Source organism: Tenrec ecaudatus, chromosome 15 (assembly GCF_050624435.1).
Source record: "Tenrec ecaudatus isolate mTenEca1 chromosome 15, mTenEca1.hap1, whole genome shotgun sequence".
NCBI classification, from domain to species: Eukaryota; Metazoa; Chordata; class Mammalia; order Afrosoricida; family Tenrecidae; genus Tenrec; species Tenrec ecaudatus.
The window spans coordinates 115,643,114-115,664,061 of record NC_134544.1 but is presented as its reverse complement, the minus strand read 5'-3'; the positions used below and the strand labels follow the sequence as shown (position 1 = coordinate 115,664,061).

Sequence of the window (20,948 nt, the reverse complement as noted above, 5' to 3'; positions counted from 1 at the left end):
AATGTTTTAATCTTAATTTTTGAATCACCTTTACTAAGAACATGTGATTTTAAATAGTCACTGTTGATTGCCAGATTTAAGAACTACAGCTTGATAAATTGTCACTTTGGTTTTGTGGCAAACATGACAGTGTTCATTCAGAATTTCTGCCTTTGGTACCAATTACTAATTCCCTCAGTAAGAGAAAGAAGTAAAATCACTTGGAAAAAGGATATAAGATGTTTAAATGTAACTGTAACAAAAATCTTTGTAATTGCCCTTATTTTATGTCAGCAGGATTTATGTGACTGCTCTTCTGCTAAAATAGCTTAGTAAGTAAGTCTTGTAAGTTTGATTCATGCACTACCAAAACATAGTTAACTTGTACTGAAATTCACTTCTTTTATTAAACTGGAGATACCTCCAAAACTAGATAGCATTTCTCTTTTCATACTAACGCAAAATAATATGCAGTAGTGGATAAACATTTTTAATCTGGTGAAAATATATTAGTTTTTTTTTTTTCCTGAAGGACTAATTAAGCATTTTCCATGGTAGAATTGTTTTCTCAGCTTTTCTATTACCGTGTCCAAAAGTACACATATCAGTGATCACATAGCGTTCAAATGGGGGAGGAAGGACAGCACGCAGTCTTTCTGAATTGTCTCCTTTGCTGACTGTTTGCTTACTGTAGCGCAAGTGGAAGTCCTGTCTGCAGCGCTCCGTGCCTCTTGTCTGGAGGCTCATGACGACACTCTGGACAGAGAGAAGAGAGGTGACTTGCAAGAGGAACTGGGTGTAAATGAGCTACCAAATGTTAAAATAAATCAAGATGATTCTGTGCCTTTAATCAACGATGCTGTGGAGGTAAAAACAAAACCTTTGTAGCGTGTTTTCTCAGGCAACAGCAGTTTGACTCAGAGAGAAGTATGTTGTTGAGGAATAATGATAGCCAAGCACTTTCTAGTTATTTTGTGTATATTAGTATATGTGTGGCTGATTTTTCAGTTCTCCATAATGCATAAAAGTAATTGTCACCACATCCTGTCTTTATGACATTAGTGTCCTTTAAATCCTTGGAAAGGTCAGCAGTTCTTTCATAGTAGCCTCAATGTTAATGTAGTAGCTCACTGCAGTGAAATAGTCTTACTGGAAACAAAGCCCTTTATCAAGAATCATTAACTCTTCCCTTTTCTTTTTGGAGAGGTGCTTTGTTTCTGATCGGACCATTTCACTGCAGCAAGCAACACAGTATTCTGAGCAGAAGATCGGGACTTGAGGCCATGGTGTGCCAGTGACATTGTCTGGACTCTGGAGTGTGAGGGTGGGTACTGTCGCTAGTGTCCTCTTTGATATGTACTTGTGGCTGTCCTGTCATCTGTCCTGGTTTGCTACTGCATCCCCATTACGATAGCCTCATTTGATGTCAGTCTTTGGATCCCTTCTTTACGTAAGTGGAAGAAGGACACACCACTTGCTGGAATCAAGTGAGCACATAGTACAGTGGGTGAATGATAAGCTTAGGGAAGACTGTGTACCCACCTGTGGGGAATGAAGAAAGGGCTCTTCTAGCTTCATGCCGTTGTTTGTTAGATGACGCTTGCTTTTCCTAGGGATCTGTAGACCAATCTACAGATGATCATTTATCACCATCGGAGACAGCCTTATTAGGATGTAGCTGCACTTTAACAGGCTTTGATTTGGGTTGGAGTTTAGTTTTGTTCTTGCCTTTTGGCTATTTAAAAATATATTAGTGAAATTCAGTGTTAACAGCCAAAAATAGAATTAGCAGACAAGAAAAATGAGCTCTGCTGGCTCTGTGAACGAAGTATTGAGCTGCTAGCTGAAGGGCAGCAATTTGAACGCACTGTTTGCTCCACAGGGGAAAGATGAAGTTGTCTGTTCCCATAAAGATTTACACCCTCAGAAGCCCTATGGAGCAGTTCTGCTCTTTTAGTGACCTTATAAGTAAAAACGGAATCAATGGCAGTGGATTTGGTTTGGATTAAGGGAAGAAAAACTGCAAATAATATCATAAGGTCTCAAAGCAATTAAATATCTTAGCAAATACAACTTAAGATATATTTAAATTTTATTTAAAGAAAACTTCCAGAAGGGACAAATCTTTAAGTGAATTTTTTTGTGTTTTTTTTTCTAACAGAATATTGACTGTACTCTTCACTATATTCATACTGATTCAGACCTGAGCATCAATAGTAGTTTTAGCCCCGATGAGGAAAAGAAATCTAAAGTGCAGGCAAGTTTCAAAGAATGTTTGTGTATGTGTGTGTACGTAAAACCCCTTTTAAAGCCAATTTCTGACCTAATTGTGTACTTTGTATGATTTTTACATTAAAAATGCTGTATTATCTGTTCGATAAGAAAATTAATATGTAAGTAAGTTCTTGAAGTAGTGGTACAGCAGCAGCGTCTGCTGAATCAAGAGAAGCTTCACCAGCTGAAGACTGATTCATGTGAAACAAGAGGACCTATTCAACCTTTCAATTTTTTTTAAACCCATTCTGAGACCAATGCCATCCTTCACAAGGCACACACTACTTCTCTGCTGGTTCAGTAACCCGTTGCAATGGCCAGGCAGAATTCACAGACTACTCACGGTTATGGGACCTGTTAGGAAAGTAACCTGTTAGCATTCTGAATCAGAAAAAACTCGGGAATACTGTTCTTTGGTCAGGACAATTTCTCAGACATGTCCCTGACATTCAGCCTCTCATCCCGTCAGGCCTTTATGGCCAGCCTGGCCTCTGCCCTGCTGGGAAAGAATTACAAACCTCTTTAGCTCCCCCGATAAGTGCCTAGAGGCACCCCATTCCACCAGCAAAGCTTTTATCCAAAGACGCCCCGCTCCGTTTGCGCTAACATTGTGCTGCTGCTGCTGCTTGCGGTCTCTTGGCATTTCTGGAGCTCGTAGCTTTCTGTCTCCCAGTTCTAGGAGGTCCTCAGTGTAGAAACTCTGGTCCAAAGGATGTGCTTCTTGGCTCTTGGTTTGTCAACTTTTTCCATGTCTAGGATCGTTCCTTTTAAGCCTAGCAAGATGACAAAACTGGCCAATCCCTTTAGTGGGGTTCTATAAATTTTATTTGGATGATTCTACACCAATGGTTGTCATGTACCTTATTTGCATTATTAGTAACATCTTATTTGCATAGACCCACCCAATCACTTGTTGGGAGTTACAAGACCTTGGCAAGAAAAGCCATATCAAAGTGATCCATAAGACTGTGTCACTTCTGACCCACCTCTGCCATCCCATTCTTCCTTCAGAAGTAACTAGAGTTTCTTTTGGATTTGTTCAGAAATGTTTTATGTGTGTATAAACATGTATCATTCAAAGACAAATAGAATGATGTTATAGAGGTGTCATGTCCAAATTGCCAAAATTTGTGAACTACAGCTCTATTTCAGAGAATAAAATATGAAAAGATGAGTCAAAGCTACTGTAAAGTACCATCTATTAGAAATTGGATTCCAACTTCAGAGATTTAAAAGGAGCAAAAATGTGCACACATTAATAAAAATTATTGAATATGATCATTTCTACCTTTCTTCGTTGTTCACATCTGGGAACTCTTTTTAGCTTAACATATAAAAATACTCTCAGTTCTTCCTACCAGCATGGCATTCTACTGTAAGAGGAACAACTCGAACAATTCCTTACTGTTTGATGATTCCAATATAAGCAGCCCTATATGAATCATGCTTATATATGCTTTTTTGTTTGGGAAGATAATATTACTAGATGTAGTAGCAATGCAATGGAATCAATATCTATAGTATTCTAAAAAGTAATTTCCCTTCTTCTTTGTAGATATATTTCCAAGTCAGTATATCAGATCTAGCTTATTCTTTGAATTTAATTATATCATTTAAAAAATAGGAAATAAGTTTACATAATTCAAAATTTCAAAAAGTACATAAAGACATACATTGAATTTTTTCTCTCCTCAACTATTCATTTTGCTTCCTCAGAAGCAACCAGTTTTCTTTTGCATAGCCTTTCAAACCTGTATTAGGTATGTATAAGCAAATTACGTATATATATTATTTTCCTCATAATGTACACATATGGCTATATGTACGCATATTTATAGTGAGCTACTAAATTCCATCTAAAGAGGGATTTTTTTGTTTTTTAGCATTTTGCTAATGATGCATTAGCATTGCTGTTTTACTGCATTTACTAGATTAGATCAGATTTTTAAAATGCCATTAAACACGGTAAGGTGCTCGTCTCATTTTAAATATATCGTTTCTCTCTTTTTTAATATATCTTTTATACTTAGCAATTAGTTCTGATTTCCCTTTAAGCTTTCTTCTGTTTTCAAAGCTTATTCATTGTTATTCATTTATTGTCTTTAGCATATTTTTCTTTTCAGTTAATATGTACTTGAAAATTTAAGATTGTTTTTCCGCTAGTATTTGAAGTTCTGTCTTAAGTCCATGTAATTCCAAATTAGGTTACCTAATTCATATCTGAACTGCTAAAAATGCATTATTGTCTTCTCTTCACTAGGACGTTGTACCTCAAGCGTTATTAGATCAATATTTATCTATGACTGATCCCTCTCGGGCACAGACTGTTGACACTGAAATTGCTAAGCACTGTGCATATAGTCTTCCTGGTGTAGCCCTAACACTTGGCCGACAAAACTGGCACTGCCTGAGAGAGACTTACGAAACCCTGGCATCGGATATGCAGGTAAAGCAATTATAGAATTATCAATAAATGAATACCACATGGAAGATACCGGTTTGGGCTTCCAACATTTTCTGGAATTTCAGTTCACGCTCTATCATGGTGGTTATTGTTAGGTGCTGTCAAGTCAGTTCCGACTCATAGTGCCTAGGTGTACAACACAACAATAACCGCCCGGTCCTGTTCCATCTCAGCATTGTTCTTAGGTTTGAGCCCACTGCTGCTGTCACTGTCACTCATCTTCTTGAGCGCCTTTCTCTTTTTCTCTGTCCCTCCACTGAACCGAGCAGGACGTCTTCTCCAGGAACTGTTCTCTCTTGATAGCGTGTCCAAAATATGGGAAGTGTCACCATCCTTGATTCTCAGGAGTACTCGGACTCTACTTACTCCAGGACAGATTTGTTTGTCCTTTTGGCAGTCCGTGGTACTTTCAGTATTTGCCAGCCCCAGAATGCAACCACATCAATTTGTATTTGATCTTCCTTAGTCAGTGTGCAGCTTTCTTATGCATAGAGTCAATGGAAAGCACCATGGCTCTGGTCAGGCGCACCTTAGTCCTCAGAGTGACATCCTTGCTTGTTGACCCTTTCAGAGGGTCAGCATAGCAAATTTACCCAATGTAACGCGTCATTTGAATTGCTTGTGCATGCAAAACAGACAAAACCCTTGACAAGGTCAACCTATTCTCCATTCATCATGTGGTTACCTATTGGTCCAATTGTGAGAATGTTGATCTTCTTGGCATTGAGTTTTAATCCATACTGAAGGCTGCAATCCTCGATCTCATAGCAGGTGCTTCAAGTGTATTCACTTTCAGCAAGCTACATTGTTTTCTGTATATCTCAGGTTGTCAATAAGCCTTCCTCGAATCTTGATGCCACATTTTTCTTCATATGAGCCAGCTTCTCTGCTGATCTGCTCCTCCTACAAACAGAATAAGTATGTTGAGAGGCTTTAACCCTTGAAACACTCCTTCCTGATCGTCAACCATGCGGTACCTGCTTGTTCTGTTAGCACAGCTGTCTCTGGATCCACGGACAGGGTCCTAGTGAACACAATGAGGTGTTCTGGAAATCTCATTCTTCTCAAGGTTATCCATAATTTGTTATGACCTACATAGTCAAATACCTTGTCAGGGTCAGTAAATACAAACATCTTTCTGGTATTCTCTGCTTTCTACCATGATCCGACATCAGCAATAATAGCCCTTCTTTCACGGGGTCTTCTGAATCTGGCCTGAATGTCTGGCAGCTCCTTATCAGTGAACTGCTGTGACCATTGTTGGATCTTCAGCAACATTTTACTTGTATGTGATATCAATGATATTGTTCCGTAACTTGAGCATTCTTTTGGATCACCTTTCTTTGGCATGCGTACAGTCAAAGTAGCTGTCTTTCAAATTTCCTGGCATACACAAGTGAGTTCTTTCTGTGCTTCATTAGCTGGTTGAAACACTTCAGTTGGTATTTCATCTAGTCCTGGAGTCATGCTTTTGGCTAATGCTCTCAGTGCAGCTTGAGCTTCTTACCTCAGTCCTTCTTTATATGCCACCTCTTGAAATGGTCGGTTGACATTAGCTCTTTTGGTGCTCTGCGTATTCTTTCCATCGTTTTTGGATGCTTCTTGCATGGTTCAAGTCTACCCGTAGAATCTTTCAGTATTGCAGTTCAAGACTTGGATTTTTTTCGCTGGTTCTTTCCATTTAAGATATTGCTGATCATGTTTTTCCCCTTTTGATTTTCTAATTCAAGGTCTTTGTACATTCCATTTTACTGTTTTGACTTTTCTTTCTTGAGCTGTCTTTTGAAATTTTCTATTCGTTCTTTGACTTAATCATTTCTTAATGCAAGGTAGACTTCAGAAATCTGAAGGGAAATAAAAGTGAGGATAGCTTTAGCTAGTCTTCTGTATGTGTGGAACAATTCTAAGTTGAGGATATAATTGTTCAGAGAACTAGAGAAGCTGTATTATTAGAGTAATTTCTAAACTTTTTTTCATAAATGAGGAGATAAAATGCATACTATGCAGGGCTTTAAAATTTTCTATCACAGTTTTTGATACAGAATAGACATTCGAAATTTAGTGTTTAATATTGCTAGTATTCTATTCTGATTGGATTTTTATGATCATTTAAATAAAAACTTTCATATATAGTCTAAAGGTTAAAATGCACTGTGTTTAAACTGCTAATGTAGTTATTTTTATTTCTCCAGTGGAAAGTTCGAAGAACTTTAGCATTTTCTATCCACGAGCTTGCAGTTATTCTTGGAGATCAGCTGACAGCTGCAGATCTAGTTCCAATTTTTAATGGATTTTTAAAAGACCTCGACGAAGTTAGAATAGGTGTCCTGAAACATTTGCATGATTTTCTAAAGGTAATTTACTTACTTGTTCTTGCATTAAAAACACACTAATATCCTACACTGAATCTGACATGTTTATTTTCAGTTATCACCTAGATAGCATGACTTTTGACGTTCTGTGTAAGAAAATAAGGAAGCCTAGTAGCAGCAGTGGTTAAGCACTCGGCTCTTAAGTTCTGTGTAAGAAAAGGTGTCCTGGTAGAACTAGTGGTGAGGCACTACTCTACTGAACCCATCAGTCACTCTGTGGAAGAGAGATTACAGCCTTGGAAACTCTAAGAGGACATGTCTACTCTGTCCTGTAGAATTGGAATAAATTCTATGGCAACTTTTTGTGTTTAACATAAGAAATTATAACTGAGTTAACGTTGTGATATGACTTCAAAGAAGAAATAGTTTCATTCTGGTCATTTGCTCGAGTCATTTTAATTTAACTTTAAATTCTCCCAGCCATAGAGTGTATGCTGGCTCAAAGCAACCCCCTGTGGGCCTTCGATATTGTAACCGTTTACAGTCCTTCTCCGTTGCTGCTGGTGGTTTTGAACTTCCGATCATGCGGATCACAGCCCAGTGCATAGCCACTACACCACCAGGACTCCTAACGTAAAATTAGGTTCACTAATGACATTTTTAACCTTATGGTAAATAATAGTTACAAACATTTTATTTTTCAAGTTCCTGAATGATATATGCTAAAAAGTATTATGCACATTAAGCTTAGAGACTTTATATGCTATTATAAGAATCTGAGAAGGTACCGCTTATCTTCATTCTATGCATATGGGAATCACTGATACCCGAGGTGAACAACCCGGATTATTTGCATATTGCTTCATCTTGGCATACTAGGCTTTCTTAACTATCAGCCTTAAAACGGATTCTTTAATTGTGAACTACACAAGTAGTTATAATCCTACTAAGAAGTAAGTTGTGCTAAAACAGATCACACATTGTTAAAATGTGTTAAAATGTGTTAAAATGTCATAGTGAAATCTCTATCCTCTATTCTCTATCCTCTTCTCTATCCTGAAAAGGACCCCTGGTATTTTTTAGCGGCGAACAATACTTAAAAAACAAGCCTTGGGCACTAAATAGTCTCGTTTCTACTGGGTGTTTTAGGACTTTATAATGGATGGGTTGGGAGACTTTAATGTTTTAAATTACTGAATTTGTATCTGTATCTTCACCTCTAATGCAATACTACTGCTTTCTAAAGATCCTGCTTTCTAACAAGATCCGTATATTGACTCATTTGTTCAATTATATGATAAAATGAAATTACTTTCAAAATTATTTCACCAATAGTGATTCCAACAACAATGTTCAAGTTTCTCTCCAGTACTTTCTCTTTTACAGCATATTCCATGAAGTGCAAACTGGACGTTTTCCCTTTTGTGATTTCCCTTATGTGGTTTGATATTTAGGTTTTAGGTTTTCCTCCCATATTGATCATAAACCTAATTTAAAATTTTCAGAATAAAATTTATTTATGTATTTCACTCAAACGTTTATTGAACACCTATATCCTAGCAAAGTATCATTTATTACGCCTACATAACAGTGAAAGAGTATAATCTCTTCACAGAGTTCATGACTTCATGGAATGATGAAATTCTTTGGCATAATATAAATTCATTTTAAAAATCTTTCTTTGTGTGTTTAAAGCAAAAGTTTACACACTAAATCTGTTTCCTGTTTACCAGTTTCTGTACAGATTATTGTGTGGTACTCTGTGTGTCAGCCTCATGAATTTTTTTTCTGGTTGTGCCGTGCATAGTCCTCTGGTTTTCCTGTTCCCTTTTCAGTTTTGTCTTAGAGTAACTTCGGAACATTTGGTCTCCTAGAAATGATCTTTTAAAATAACTTATTAATAAATTATTTACAGGTTGCTAGTCTATGCTTTATGAGCACACGCTAAGGCTAATTTTGGTCTGTGTGTCAGTGCCTGAACATAATAGTCTTAGACTGTCCTTAAGTAAGTGTGGACCTTTTTAAGAATTTGAGTTCTGATCTGCATTCTTCTCCTATCAGGGTTTATCTGTATATATTGTTATGACAAAAAGGTCAACAGCTATTTGAAAGTATAGGTGAGCAGGGTTGTGGAGCAAGAGGGTTAAAGAATGGAAGTGAAAAAACTAAAACAGAAATAAGAATGTTGGCATAATATGAAGAAAGTGGTTGCTTTTATGTCTGGAAGCAAAGGAATGGGCATATGTATTGCTGTGTGTATTTTCACCAAAACTCAACTAAAAAAACATGATGGTAACAAGATGTTAGAAGAATGTAGTGAGTGAAGAGTAAAACTATATGCACAACTATGTGTTGTAGAGTTCAGCGAAGATCATGAATAGTCTCAAGAGACACAGATCTCAAAAGGTGATTATACTCAATGTAAATAGGAATTACTCAGGGGAAATTAATTTAGTACTAATTTTAGATCATGAGATACAGGTACTCCATTTCTCCATTTTTTTCAAATAGAATGACTATATTACTTTTACTTACTAGCAGTGTAATGAAAATGTATGTAACTGTGGTAATATTTTTATTTTATTACTTAGCTTCTTCATGTTGACAAAAGAAGAGAATATCTTTATCAGCTTCAGGAGTTTTTGGTGACAGATAATAGTAGAAATTGGCGCTTTCGAGCTGAACTGGCTGAGTAAGTTTCAACAGTGTACTAGATTATGTTTTAGAAGGGTTTGTATTTATTTCATTTTTACTCATTTGGGATTTGTGTTCTGTAAAATTGATCTGCCGGCAATCGTGTGTGTGTGTGTGAGAGAGAGAGAGAGATAGGAAAGGGCTTCAAAAAGTTCATTAATACAGCATGCATTGGAAGTTAATTTGTTTGCTTGTTTTTATTGTTTTTCTGTATGTGAAATTCAGGTTAGGTAAATCTGTAGAGCGAGTAACTTCACTGATGGTTCTTTGCATGGGTATCGCAGGAGGTTGGAAGGAAATGGGGAGCTAATAAAAGAATAAAGAAAATGTTCTAAAGCTAAGTGTGATTGTGCAACTCTTCTTGATGTAAATGGACTGTTGAAGTGTATGATCTGTGAACTGATGCCAATAAAACTGTTGGGGGGGGGCACCTTTCCCCCTGCAGCAGTCAGTCTTCTTACCCTTGCCCTTAATCCCTGGCAACAACTAATATGCTTTCGCTATGTTGATTTGCCTATTGTGGATAGTTCATATATATGAAATCATACAACATGTGGCCTTTGATGTGTAGATTTACCTATTCTGGATATGTCACATATGAAATCTTATAATATGTGCCTTTAGTGTCTGGCTACTTTTATTGAGCATAATGCTTTCAAGGTTCAACCATGTTGTAGCATATACCATGATTTCATTTCGTTTTATGACTGAATAATATTCCATTGTATGGATACAACATTTTCTCCATATCTGGGATATTTTTTACATTTTGGCTACTGGGAAAAATGTTGCTGTAAACATGGGTCTCTGAGTCCCTGGTTTCTCTTCTGTCAGATTGGAGTTTCCGTGTCTACGGACGCCTAGTGATCCCTGGGGTGGGCATTGGTTGAGAGAGTTCAAACCCACCAGCTGCTCCTTGGGGAAGAGGAGAAGCTGTCTATCTGCTCCTGTAAAGATATACAGTCTTGATGGAAACTCTGAGTAGCCTGGCTGTGAATTCAAATCAGTTCAATGGCATTGAACTTTATTTGGTTTGGTTGTATGGTGATTCTGTTTAATCTGTTGAGTGACCAAAACTTGTTTTCCACCATTTTACATTCCTACTAACCATAAATGAGGATCGCAGTTTCTCCACATCTTTAACAACACTTGTTTGGTTTTTTTTCTAGTTGTAAATTATACCCATCCCAGCAAGTATGAAGGCGATCTCTTAACTGGTGTTTTGATGTGCACTTCCCTGGTGACTAATGGTGTTGTGCAGATCTTCATGTGCTTATTAGCCATTTAGATAGATGGATAGATAGATAGATATGTGTATATATATATATTTTTTGAGAACTTTTTATAAGGACTTTGCCCATTAAAAAAAAATCATTTTATTGGGGGCTCATACAACTCTTAACCACAAGCCATACAGCCATCTATTATGTCAAGCACATTTGTACATTTATTGCCCTCACCATTCCCCAAACATTTGCTTTCTACTTGCGCCCTTGGTATTAGCTCCTCATTTTTCCCCTCCCTCCTCGTTCCCCTCTCCATCATGAACCCTTGTTAATTTATAATGTATTATTTTGTCATGTCTTACACTGTCCGATGTATCCCTTTACCCACTTTTCTATTGCCCGTCACTGGGTGGGGCAGGGGGTGTTATATGTAGATCCTTGTAATTGGTTCCCATTTTCTACCCCACCTTCCTTCTACCCTCCCGATATCACCACACTCGCCACTGTTCCTAAAGGGTTCATCTGTCCTGGATTGCCTGTGATCCCAGTTCCTGTCTGTACCAATGTACATCCTCTGGTCTAGCCGGACTTGTAAGGTAGAATTGGGATCATGATAGTGAGGAAAAGGAAGCATTTAAGAACTAGAGGAAAGTTGTATGTTTCATCGTTGCTACACTGCACCCTGACTGGCTTGTCTCCTCCCCGCGGCCCTTCTGTAAGGGGATATCTAGTTGTCTACAGATGGGCTTTGGGTCCCCACTCCACACTGCCCCTCATATGATATTTTATTCTTTGATGCCTGATACCTGATCCATTTGACACCTCATGATCACATAGGCTGGTGTGCTTCTTCCATGTGGGCTCTGTTGCTTCTGAGCTAGATGGCTGCTTGTTTACTTTCAAGCCTTTATAAGACCCCAGGTGCTATATCTTTTGAAAGCTGGGCACCATCAGCTTTCTTCACCAAATTTGCTTATGCACCGCTTTGTCTTCCGCGATTGTGTTGTGAAGGTGAGCATCATGGAATGTCAGTTTAATAGAACAAAGTGTTCTTGCATTGAGGGCGTACTTGAGTGGAGGCCCTATGAGGGACTATGCCCATTTAAAAATTGTTGTTTGACTTTTTGGTTTTGAGATATGAGTCCTTTATATGATCTGGATTCTATAATCCACTTTCATTTTTAAAAGATACTTTTGCTGGTTATATAATTAGAGGTTGATAGTCTTTCCAAACAGTACAATGTCTTGCATTTAGTTACACAGCTTTCCCAACCTCTAACAAAAAAAACCTGTAATGATGTGCTTGACACAATGTATGTATGCATGGATTACGATAAGAGCTGTAAGAGCCCCTAGGTAGACTAGAGAAACAAAATTCATAGACACTCATATTTTATAAGAAAGAGTTTTATATAAAGGGTAAGTGTACATTAAGAAAGCATCCCAACCTAGTCCAGTCCAAGCCCATGAGTCAGACCAGCCCATATGTCCGACACCAATCTACAAAGTCCTCCTCAAACTCACACAGGAGGAAAGCTGAATCAGTGAGCATATAAGCACCTTAGCACTGGCAGGGGTCTCCACGTGGCTTCTCCAGTACCCAGGGATGCATGAGGGATAGCCGTGTGGCTTCTCCTCAGAGATGTCTTTCAGGAAGTGAGCCTTGCCAGCTGAAGCAGGGAACTAGCTAAGGCCATCACAAAGCAAGACCAGACAGACGAGGCTCACCAATCCATTTATCTCTCTGCCCCTTCAATTAATCCCACATATGTTTATCAGCCAGCTTGGCACAATAAACCTTAACTATCACAGCCCCCAATAAAATGATTTTTTAAAAACCTGTAATCATTTCTATCACCTGATTCTTTCACTGTTATCCTTTTGGAGTCTAGTTCACGTGTGTTCCATCATTTGATAATTGTTTTTACAGCACTTGCCATGATCTCTTGACCTGTTAAGTGCTTGACTGGTAATTGTTCAAACCTGTCAACCACTGCAGGGGAGAAAGACGTGGCAGTCAGCTTCCATAAGGCAGCCCTGGAAACTGAGACATTTCTGTCTTGAGCGTTGCTATGGGTTGGAGTTGATTGAATGGTAATGATTTGACTTGATTTGGAGAATTTTAAGGTTTACTAATTTCTTCTGCTGTGTTCAATCTCAAAGTTTTTCAGCTTTGTTAGCATTTTCATTAGACTCTTAAGAGGTTTTACTGAAATTCAGTCTGCTGAAATTGTTCACTTATTTATCTGTCTCTTACAGGAAAATATTTTAAAATAGTTAACATAATTTTTAAAACTTTAAAGGATCCCTGGTGGTGTAGAGGTTATTTGTTGGACCGCAATCAGTATAATCAGCGGTTTGAAAACACCTGATGCTCCTCGGGAGAAAGGAGGGTTTCTGCTCCTGTGAGCAATGACTGTCAGAAACTCACAGGAGCAGTTTTACCCTGTCCTGTAGGGTCGTTATAAGTCGGCATAGACTCAATGGCAATTGGTTTGGGTTTTTTTGGGAACCTAGTTGGTCTGGCAGCAGTGTCATCTCTGATTATACATGGTGCCACCCACACCCACCCCAAATGGAATTGTGTTGGGTGGAGCTTTTGCATTATACATTTTTCCCTCTGGGCAAGCATCGAGTCTGAGGGTTCTCCCACTCGCACATTAAGAGCTCTCTACTCTCTGGATCCAGGGGGAAATGCCCAGAACGCATCTTTCAGCTACTTAGGCTCTTTGGGGTATTTTCCTGAGGAGAGTATAAGGGTTGGGAGCTACTGCATGATGGTTATGGACCATTTAATTTATGGCTTTCAGGTCTTGGACCAGTCGATATATTCCATCAGTTTTCTTAACTGGGAGAACTGGAGGATTACAGGGGGACCTACAGAGTTCTATGAGACCCTCTCTCCCTAGACCCTCCATAACTGACTACAGGCCCTTTCTCCCCACAGTGAGGATAAGGTACTATTTTCTACAGATCACAAGAATGTGTTCTCCAGCTCTCTCCTATTTCTTTATTAAGCCCATACCTCAGTGTGGTAGTCCGTGTAGACTAGGGAAACAAATCCAATGACACCCATACGAGGGGGCACCCCCCAAACCCTCAAATTTTTCTCAAAGTTAGGTATTTTATTTTTTACAAAACAACTTTATCGCCTTCTGAGTACTCTCTATTACAGTTAATACATTTGTCAAATCTACAGTTCTATTCTCAGAAACATTTTTCAAACTCATTTGTTTGGGTGGCCAACAGAGCACCTACCTTGTTTTTATCTTCACCTTTTTTACATCTTCAAATCACTGTCTTTTCATATTCCATTTTGTTCACGGAAACAAAAAGAAGTTGCACAGAGCAAGGTCAAGTGAGTAAGGTGCATGGGGCAAGAGAGACATGCTGTATTTTGCCTAAAACTGGATCACTGAGATGGATGCATGAACAAGTGCATTGTCGTGGTGGCAAAACCAGTCACCCACAAATCAAGGTTTTTTAAATTGAATACGATTACGCAATCTTTTCAAAAGCTCTAAGTAGAAAGCTTGATGAAAGTCTGACCTGGTGGAACAAACTCCAGATGCACTACAAGTCAACATTTTCTTCCTTTCGTGAAGTTGACAAATGTCCAGAATGAGGTTTGTCATCAACTAATAATTCACCTTTTCTGAAACAAAACCACTTGTATACTTGAGTTTTTCACATAGCACTGTACTTGGAAGCTGTGTTCAACATCGCATCAGTTTCTGGGGCATTTTTCCCAAGCAGGAAATAAAATTTCACAACTGCACACCGTCATCTTAAATTGGCCATTACAAAAAAACGAGGGTTGAATGAAACTGCTTATACATAAAAGTTCACTCTGACCAGGGAGAACCTTCCCAGGCTACTCCACTGGGTGTACTAACTCAGAGTGAGTTGCTAGATGCTTGTCTGCGAGGAAAAATGCATACTACTACAGCTCCTCTCCACCCGGTGCACTTCCGTTTTTTGGGGGGATACCCCCTCGTATGTGTAAGAGGGAGCTTTATATCAAAGAGCAATTGGATATGGAGAAAACATCCTAACCTAGGCCAGATCAAGCCCCTAAGTCCACTGAGCCCATATGTCTGATATTAGTCTATAAATTTCTCTTCAGACTCACATAGTACATATAGTAAGGCCAAATGAAAGAAGATCACAGGCTGGTGGTTGGAAAGTCTTGTGGGTCCAGTGGTGGTGGATGCATCTCCAGGGCTTTGACTGCTCTCAGCATGGCTCCATGTGGCTTGTCAACAAGAAGGTGAAGCAGAGTGAGTGAGTGAGTCCCGCCTCCAAGGGGGATGATGTTACCAGAATCCTCAGGAAAAGTCCAGGCCCACAAGGAGGCATCATCAGGCTGTTAGCTGATTGACAGGCTAGATTTCACCCCTACACTTAGTTTTCAAGTTGACATGAAAACTACCACAGACCACCCCTTGTGAACTTGACACCTTCACACAACTCTTTAGCCGTATATAATTTTTAAAACAAGGACAATTGTAAAATCATATTTGTGTCTAACAGGATAAAACTAAAATGCATACAATTCAACATGTGCCAGCCTCATTTAAACATAATACTCTATAAGCAACAAAACACAAATATTCTATGCTTAACAATTGCAGTTGTGTAAACACCACACTATAATCCTATGAACATATTCCCCCACCTATGAAGTTTGTAAGCTAGCCCTTTTGTACCTTCATCCCTCGTATTGTGAGTAACCAATTTCTATACTGCCCACTTACATCATACCAGTGCTCTGAGGAGACAAGCATGTTCTTTGATGTGAAGACTCTTCGTTCCAGTTGGTGGCCCAGCTTCCCTGTGCACTCATCCCTCCTCTGCTGGAGATTCCTTGCACACCCTGAGATTTGCTTTGTCCCTCTCCGTCCATTTCCCTCTCAGGAGGGCAGTACTATCAGATCATGACTATCGCTCAATTTGTATCCGAGATACATTTCAGTCACACCCACTGACGCCTAGAAATGCCCGATCACTAGGATAGTGCTTTCAGTCCACATTTCTCACCCTGGCTCGTGCACAAAGTTGCCTGGTTGCCATCTCTCTTACTAACTTTTGACGGCCTCGGGCTTTTCTGGCTCCCCCTGGGAGACAAACAGCCCCGTGGAGCAGGCTGCCCAAACTGAGGCGAGACTTCTTTCCTTTTCCACCAAAGCGGCTGCTGCAAACAGGCAGAATATATCCCAGAACAGCCCCTAATTTGTGAGAATCATTGAAATCCCGGACACCATATTGGTTCCTCTTGGTAGCTGGTAGATTGGTGTAAACCTGATCTGGGTCATACTCAGATGGGGGCGGAAGGGGAGAGAGAGAAAGAACTGGGGCAGATGGCCTTATCCCATGTGAGCTTACCAGTGGGTTCTCAACGGGATTTTAACTGACAAACCCTCAAGAAATCCAGTCTACTCACTTTGGTGAGGATGAGGCTTTTATTTTTCTATTTTGCAAAATCAGGTGTCAAGCCCAGAGACAAATCAGCAAAAGGCAGGTGGGAGGCACCTCACAGCCCCTCTGCAAGCATTTTATCCTCTAGTTCACAAGCCCCTGTGGCAGTTACATAATCTGTTGTCAAGTTGAGACTTAAAGAGTGAATGGGGTGGAATCTAGCCTGTCAATCAGGTTGCAGCTTGATGACCTCATTTGGAGGCATAAGGAGATAAATAGCTTGCTGGAGGTGGGACCCACTCTCACTCCCTGGGAGACATTCCTGCTGACAAGACACATGCAGCTACGCTAGAGCCCTGGAGCTGAAGGAACCACGTGGAGACCCCTGCCAACATTGAAATGTTTCCACTGTCACTGGATCTTCAATACTTTCCACCCACTGGCCTGAGATCTTCCCTCACTTGGCAGCAGTGCATGTATTTCTTGAGTCTGAAGAGGACTTTATGGACTTGATCTGGGCTGGGACGTTTTCTCAATATTCAGTTGGTCTTGTCTGAGTACTATGGGGTTAACAATCTTTCCCATGCATGGCCTAATGGTTTCTCTCTCTGAAGCAGAGACCCACCCCTCCCGCCTTCACATTTCATCCCATGCCCCAGATGCCTGAGCTAATAATTGTCATCGCTGCTATTGTTCCCTGACTGTTCTCTAGTTGCTGATGATAGGCCAGCCTTGTTGCTTATTTCTCACAGTGCCATACAAAGGCGCTTCAAAAAGTTATCTCTTATTTTTCCATGAGGTTTTGAAGCTCCTTTGTATATCGGTTTACTTGTCTAATCCTTCCTGCTGGTTAGAAAAGTATACCATATTCATAAAATCTGGACAGCGAAAGCCTCTTTCATGTCTAATCTTGTAGCACAGGTATTAGGAAAAAGTGTTACATGTTCCAGTTGTACATATTAAGGGGGCTTCAAAAAGTTTTTGAAGAAATGGAATTAGGGGGAGAGATAGCCTTTGAACTTGTATAATATTTAAATCTCATCTCCAAAGTAAGACATATAGCATTAATTTTATGCATAAGAGACCTGGTTATTTCAAATTTTTTGTCTTTTTTGTTCTTGCTTTTATCATTCATTTTCTAGACAGCTGATTTTACTTCTAGACCTATACGGCCCAAGAGATGTGTATGACTACTTAAGACCCATCGCTCTGAGTCTCTGTGCAGATAAAGTGTCTTCTGTCCGTTGGATTTCGTATAAGTTGGTATGTATTATACCTGAAGAACAGCAGACTATTTTATAATATAGAATGGAGGCTATTTCTCAGTTCACCATTTTAACACTTGTAGGTTAGTGAGATGGTGAAGAAACTATACATGTCAGCACCCCCAACATTTGGAATTGACCTCATAAATGAACTTGTGGAAAATTTTGGTCGATGTCCCAAATGGTCTGGTCGGCAAGCCTTCGTCTTTGTATGTCAGGTGAGTTGGGCACTAGATTCACCCTTCTTTGACCAGTTTTTCTCTTAGAACTGTGTTTTTTCTTTCACATCTTGCCTGTCTCTCACACCTTCTTTCTTATCCTGAAGGAACAGAACTTTGGCATCTGGCTATTTATAGGATCACGAGTTCCCTCAAAGTTGGGTATCTGTCTGGTTCTTCCTCTTGAGCTATCTGCCCCCTTATTCCCCCTCTCAGTCAGCCGAGCTCTTCGTAAAGCTGGCAGCAAACCGTAGCCACCCCCTAGAGGGTGCTCAGTGTCTATGACCATGACTTTAAAAACCCTGGCGGCCCTTCAGGTCGCAGTTTCAAACCTGTGTGGCGGCCGCGGCGGTGGTGGTGGTGGCGGAGGTGGTGGTGGCGGTGGTTGGTGGTGGCGGTGGTGGTGTGAGTTACCAAGTGGCTGGTTTAAAAAGCAAGTAACTATAATTTGTAGCTCATACATTGTTACTCAAACCTTCTTTTTAGTATTTTATAGTTTTATAAGCCATGTTTACAAAGAAATCTAAAGCAGTTTTTGTTTTGCTGTGTCTCTCCACTAGACTGTCATTGAAGATGATTGTCTTCCCATGGACCAGTTTGCTATGTATCTGATGCCACATTTGCTCACCTTGGCCAATGACAGGGTTCCAAACGTCAGAGTATTGCTTGCAAAAACATTGCGACAAAATCTATTAGAAAAAGGTAGGCAGGTGACTCTTAGTAAAGGTGTGTGGAGGGGAGGGGGAGATTCATAGAGAAATATCAGAGTAGAAGTAATGTGTGCTCAGTCTGGTCAAAGGCTATATTTTAAGATAAATATATATGCATACTTAGGTATTTATGAATAGTGGTTTGTTTTTTTTAAATCACCAAATAAAATCATGACCTTTGGAAGGAGGTCTATGTGTTCGGGCCCATGCTGTTGCGGGTGGGAAATGTGTTGCTTTCCCCCCTCTTCTTCTTTCGTCATAGACATTGTCATTGGGTCAGTTCTAACTCACGGGAACCCAGCACAGAGTATAACCGCCCCATTCAGTCTCCAAGGCTGTTAGTCTTTACAGAAGCAGACTGCCACATCTCTGTGCTTTGAGGCAGCTGGTGGATTTGAACTGCCAACCTTTTGGTTAGTTGTCAAGCATTTAATCAGTTACACTTCCAGGTCACCTTTTGTTTATCCAGTAGAAATCAAATACTCCAAAGTGTCTGCTTAGCTACCGTCTGTGAGCTCACAATTCAGGTGGTTTATGTAATGTAATAGTACCCCCAGGTGTTTTACAGCTACTCTTTTTTGAAGTAGTAGACTTCAGTAATAAGAATCAATGGACGTTGTTTCCTTTTCTTCCTTGGGGATCAGGTATATTTTATTTAATAGCAATTACAGTGGAATGAGTGGTGAAGATGTTGCTTTTGTGTGTATGTGTATGGTAGGTGTTATTCCTTTTCCTCAACCAGTTAGTCCCGAGAAACGTGAAATGCTTTCATACAGTTAATAGCTTAATACTGCCCTTTGAAAATCATAGAATTTAATGTCTCATAAAAATAATTGAGATCTTTTAACTCATATTTGGGCTTTTTAAATGAATTTAACTCAAATCAATTTGGAATACTGATGTTAATCCATATAGCTTGTTTTTACCTATAGAGAATTTGTCTTACAACTCAGAAATTTTTGTATTTGTGTTGGTTAAAGCTATTACATGTTAAACTCATTTTATTTGTCATCTGTAACCTCTCGTGTGCAGACTATTTCTTAAACTCTGCCGGCTGTCACCAGGAAGCTGTAGAGCAAACCATCATGGCTCTTCAAATGGACCGTGACAGTGATGTCAAGTACTTTGCAAGTGTCCTCCCTGCCGGCTCCAAAGTTGCTGAAGACGCCATGAGCACAGCGTCGTCCACGTACTAGGAAGCTGGAGTCGCAGTGTCTCTCCTGCTTGCTAGAGAGCCGAACTTCTGCAAACGCTTCTGACGTGTGTGATCTGGGCCAGCTGTTTGGAAAGGAGGAAAGACCTTTCTCTCTTACCAGACGTGACTGCAGGTGGAAGTTGCCTACACCTGATAGCAGGGCTTTTAAGAGTCAAGAGAAAGAACGGCAAACACTATTATCTCGACTTTAGGAAAATAATTTCTCAGAGGATTCTAATTATCACCGAAGCCTTAAATCCTTCCGTCTTCCTCACTGAATGAAACTTGAATTGGCAGAGCGTTTTTATTATGGTCGGGATGAGCTCCCCAGAGATAAGGCGTGGCTTTTCCCTGGCTTCATCTAACAGCCCCGTAGCAGAGGAGCCAGGATGTGAGAGAGCGCTGCAGGGTTCCTTCTAAATGCTGTCCTTGGCAAGGACCTGTGTGGGTGGGGCTGTGGCCTGCTGCCCAGCCCAGCCCAGCCCTACACGTGGAGGGTTTTTTACTCGTGTAAATGGGAAAAGGAGGTGTTTTTGTTCTTGGTTTTTCTCTTAAGGGCTTGATGCTAACACTAAAGTGGAACCTGGTTTCAGCTCTTGAATACAGCATATTGCTGTATTCATACACGGGACTATCTTTGTCCTGGTTCTTCTTCCCATGCTGGTCATGACCTAAAGGAAATTTATCAGCACGTATAATATATGTCAGATGTTTTAAACTGGATCATGATTGGCTCTGAAGTGCAGCTTTTCCTTCACACACTGTGTCTGTCCGTGACCACTCTTGGGAGTGCTACAATCTTTAATCATGCTGTTGTGGCGCAGGTTCTCTTACTTGTCCAAATAAACTTTATTAATAAGATCTACATGGAGAGATATATACACTTTTGATTGTTTTCTAGATGTTGGCAAATAAATGCATTTGTGACTTGTATTAATGAATTAGTCTAAAATGGGGGGATGAAATAAAATATTTGTCCTTTAAATCATTTAGTAGTTTTTTGGTTTTGTTTTTTAAGTCTGTGCTCACATGGGCATGTGTTTGGCTCTGCACACAGCAGAGGACCAGTGAGTGCTGCACCCCCATTCTCTGCTGTGGGACCCCTAGGAGGGGATGTGGACCTAGGGCCTGTGAGAGCCATGACCGGGCCATCATCTGAAGACAAAGTGGACTTGCTGATTTGGGCTTGGTTC

The 20,948-nt window shown here is 39.9% G+C and overlaps 1 protein-coding gene across 2 annotated transcripts in view; it reads left to right on the top strand.

The window, feature by feature from the left end:
* PPP4R1 (protein phosphatase 4 regulatory subunit 1) overlaps positions 1 to 20,743 on the top strand; it is a 95,170-nt gene extending 74,427 nt beyond the window's left edge. For both annotated transcript variants that reach the window (XM_075533211.1, XM_075533210.1), the window contains exons 12-20: positions 674 to 846; positions 2,141 to 2,236; positions 4,514 to 4,699; positions 6,910 to 7,071; positions 9,621 to 9,721; positions 17,510 to 17,630; positions 17,716 to 17,850; positions 18,411 to 18,552; positions 19,593 to 20,743. In XM_075533211.1, coding sequence (XP_075389326.1) covers positions 674 to 846; positions 2,141 to 2,236; positions 4,514 to 4,699; positions 6,910 to 7,071; positions 9,621 to 9,721; positions 17,510 to 17,630; positions 17,716 to 17,850; positions 18,411 to 18,552; positions 19,593 to 19,756 — 1,280 coding nt within the window. In that variant the 3' untranslated portion in view covers positions 19,757 to 20,743. The remainder of the gene's footprint in view (positions 1 to 673; positions 847 to 2,140; positions 2,237 to 4,513; positions 4,700 to 6,909; positions 7,072 to 9,620; positions 9,722 to 17,509; positions 17,631 to 17,715; positions 17,851 to 18,410; positions 18,553 to 19,592) is intronic.
* Positions 20,744 to 20,948: the final 205 nt, after the last annotated feature.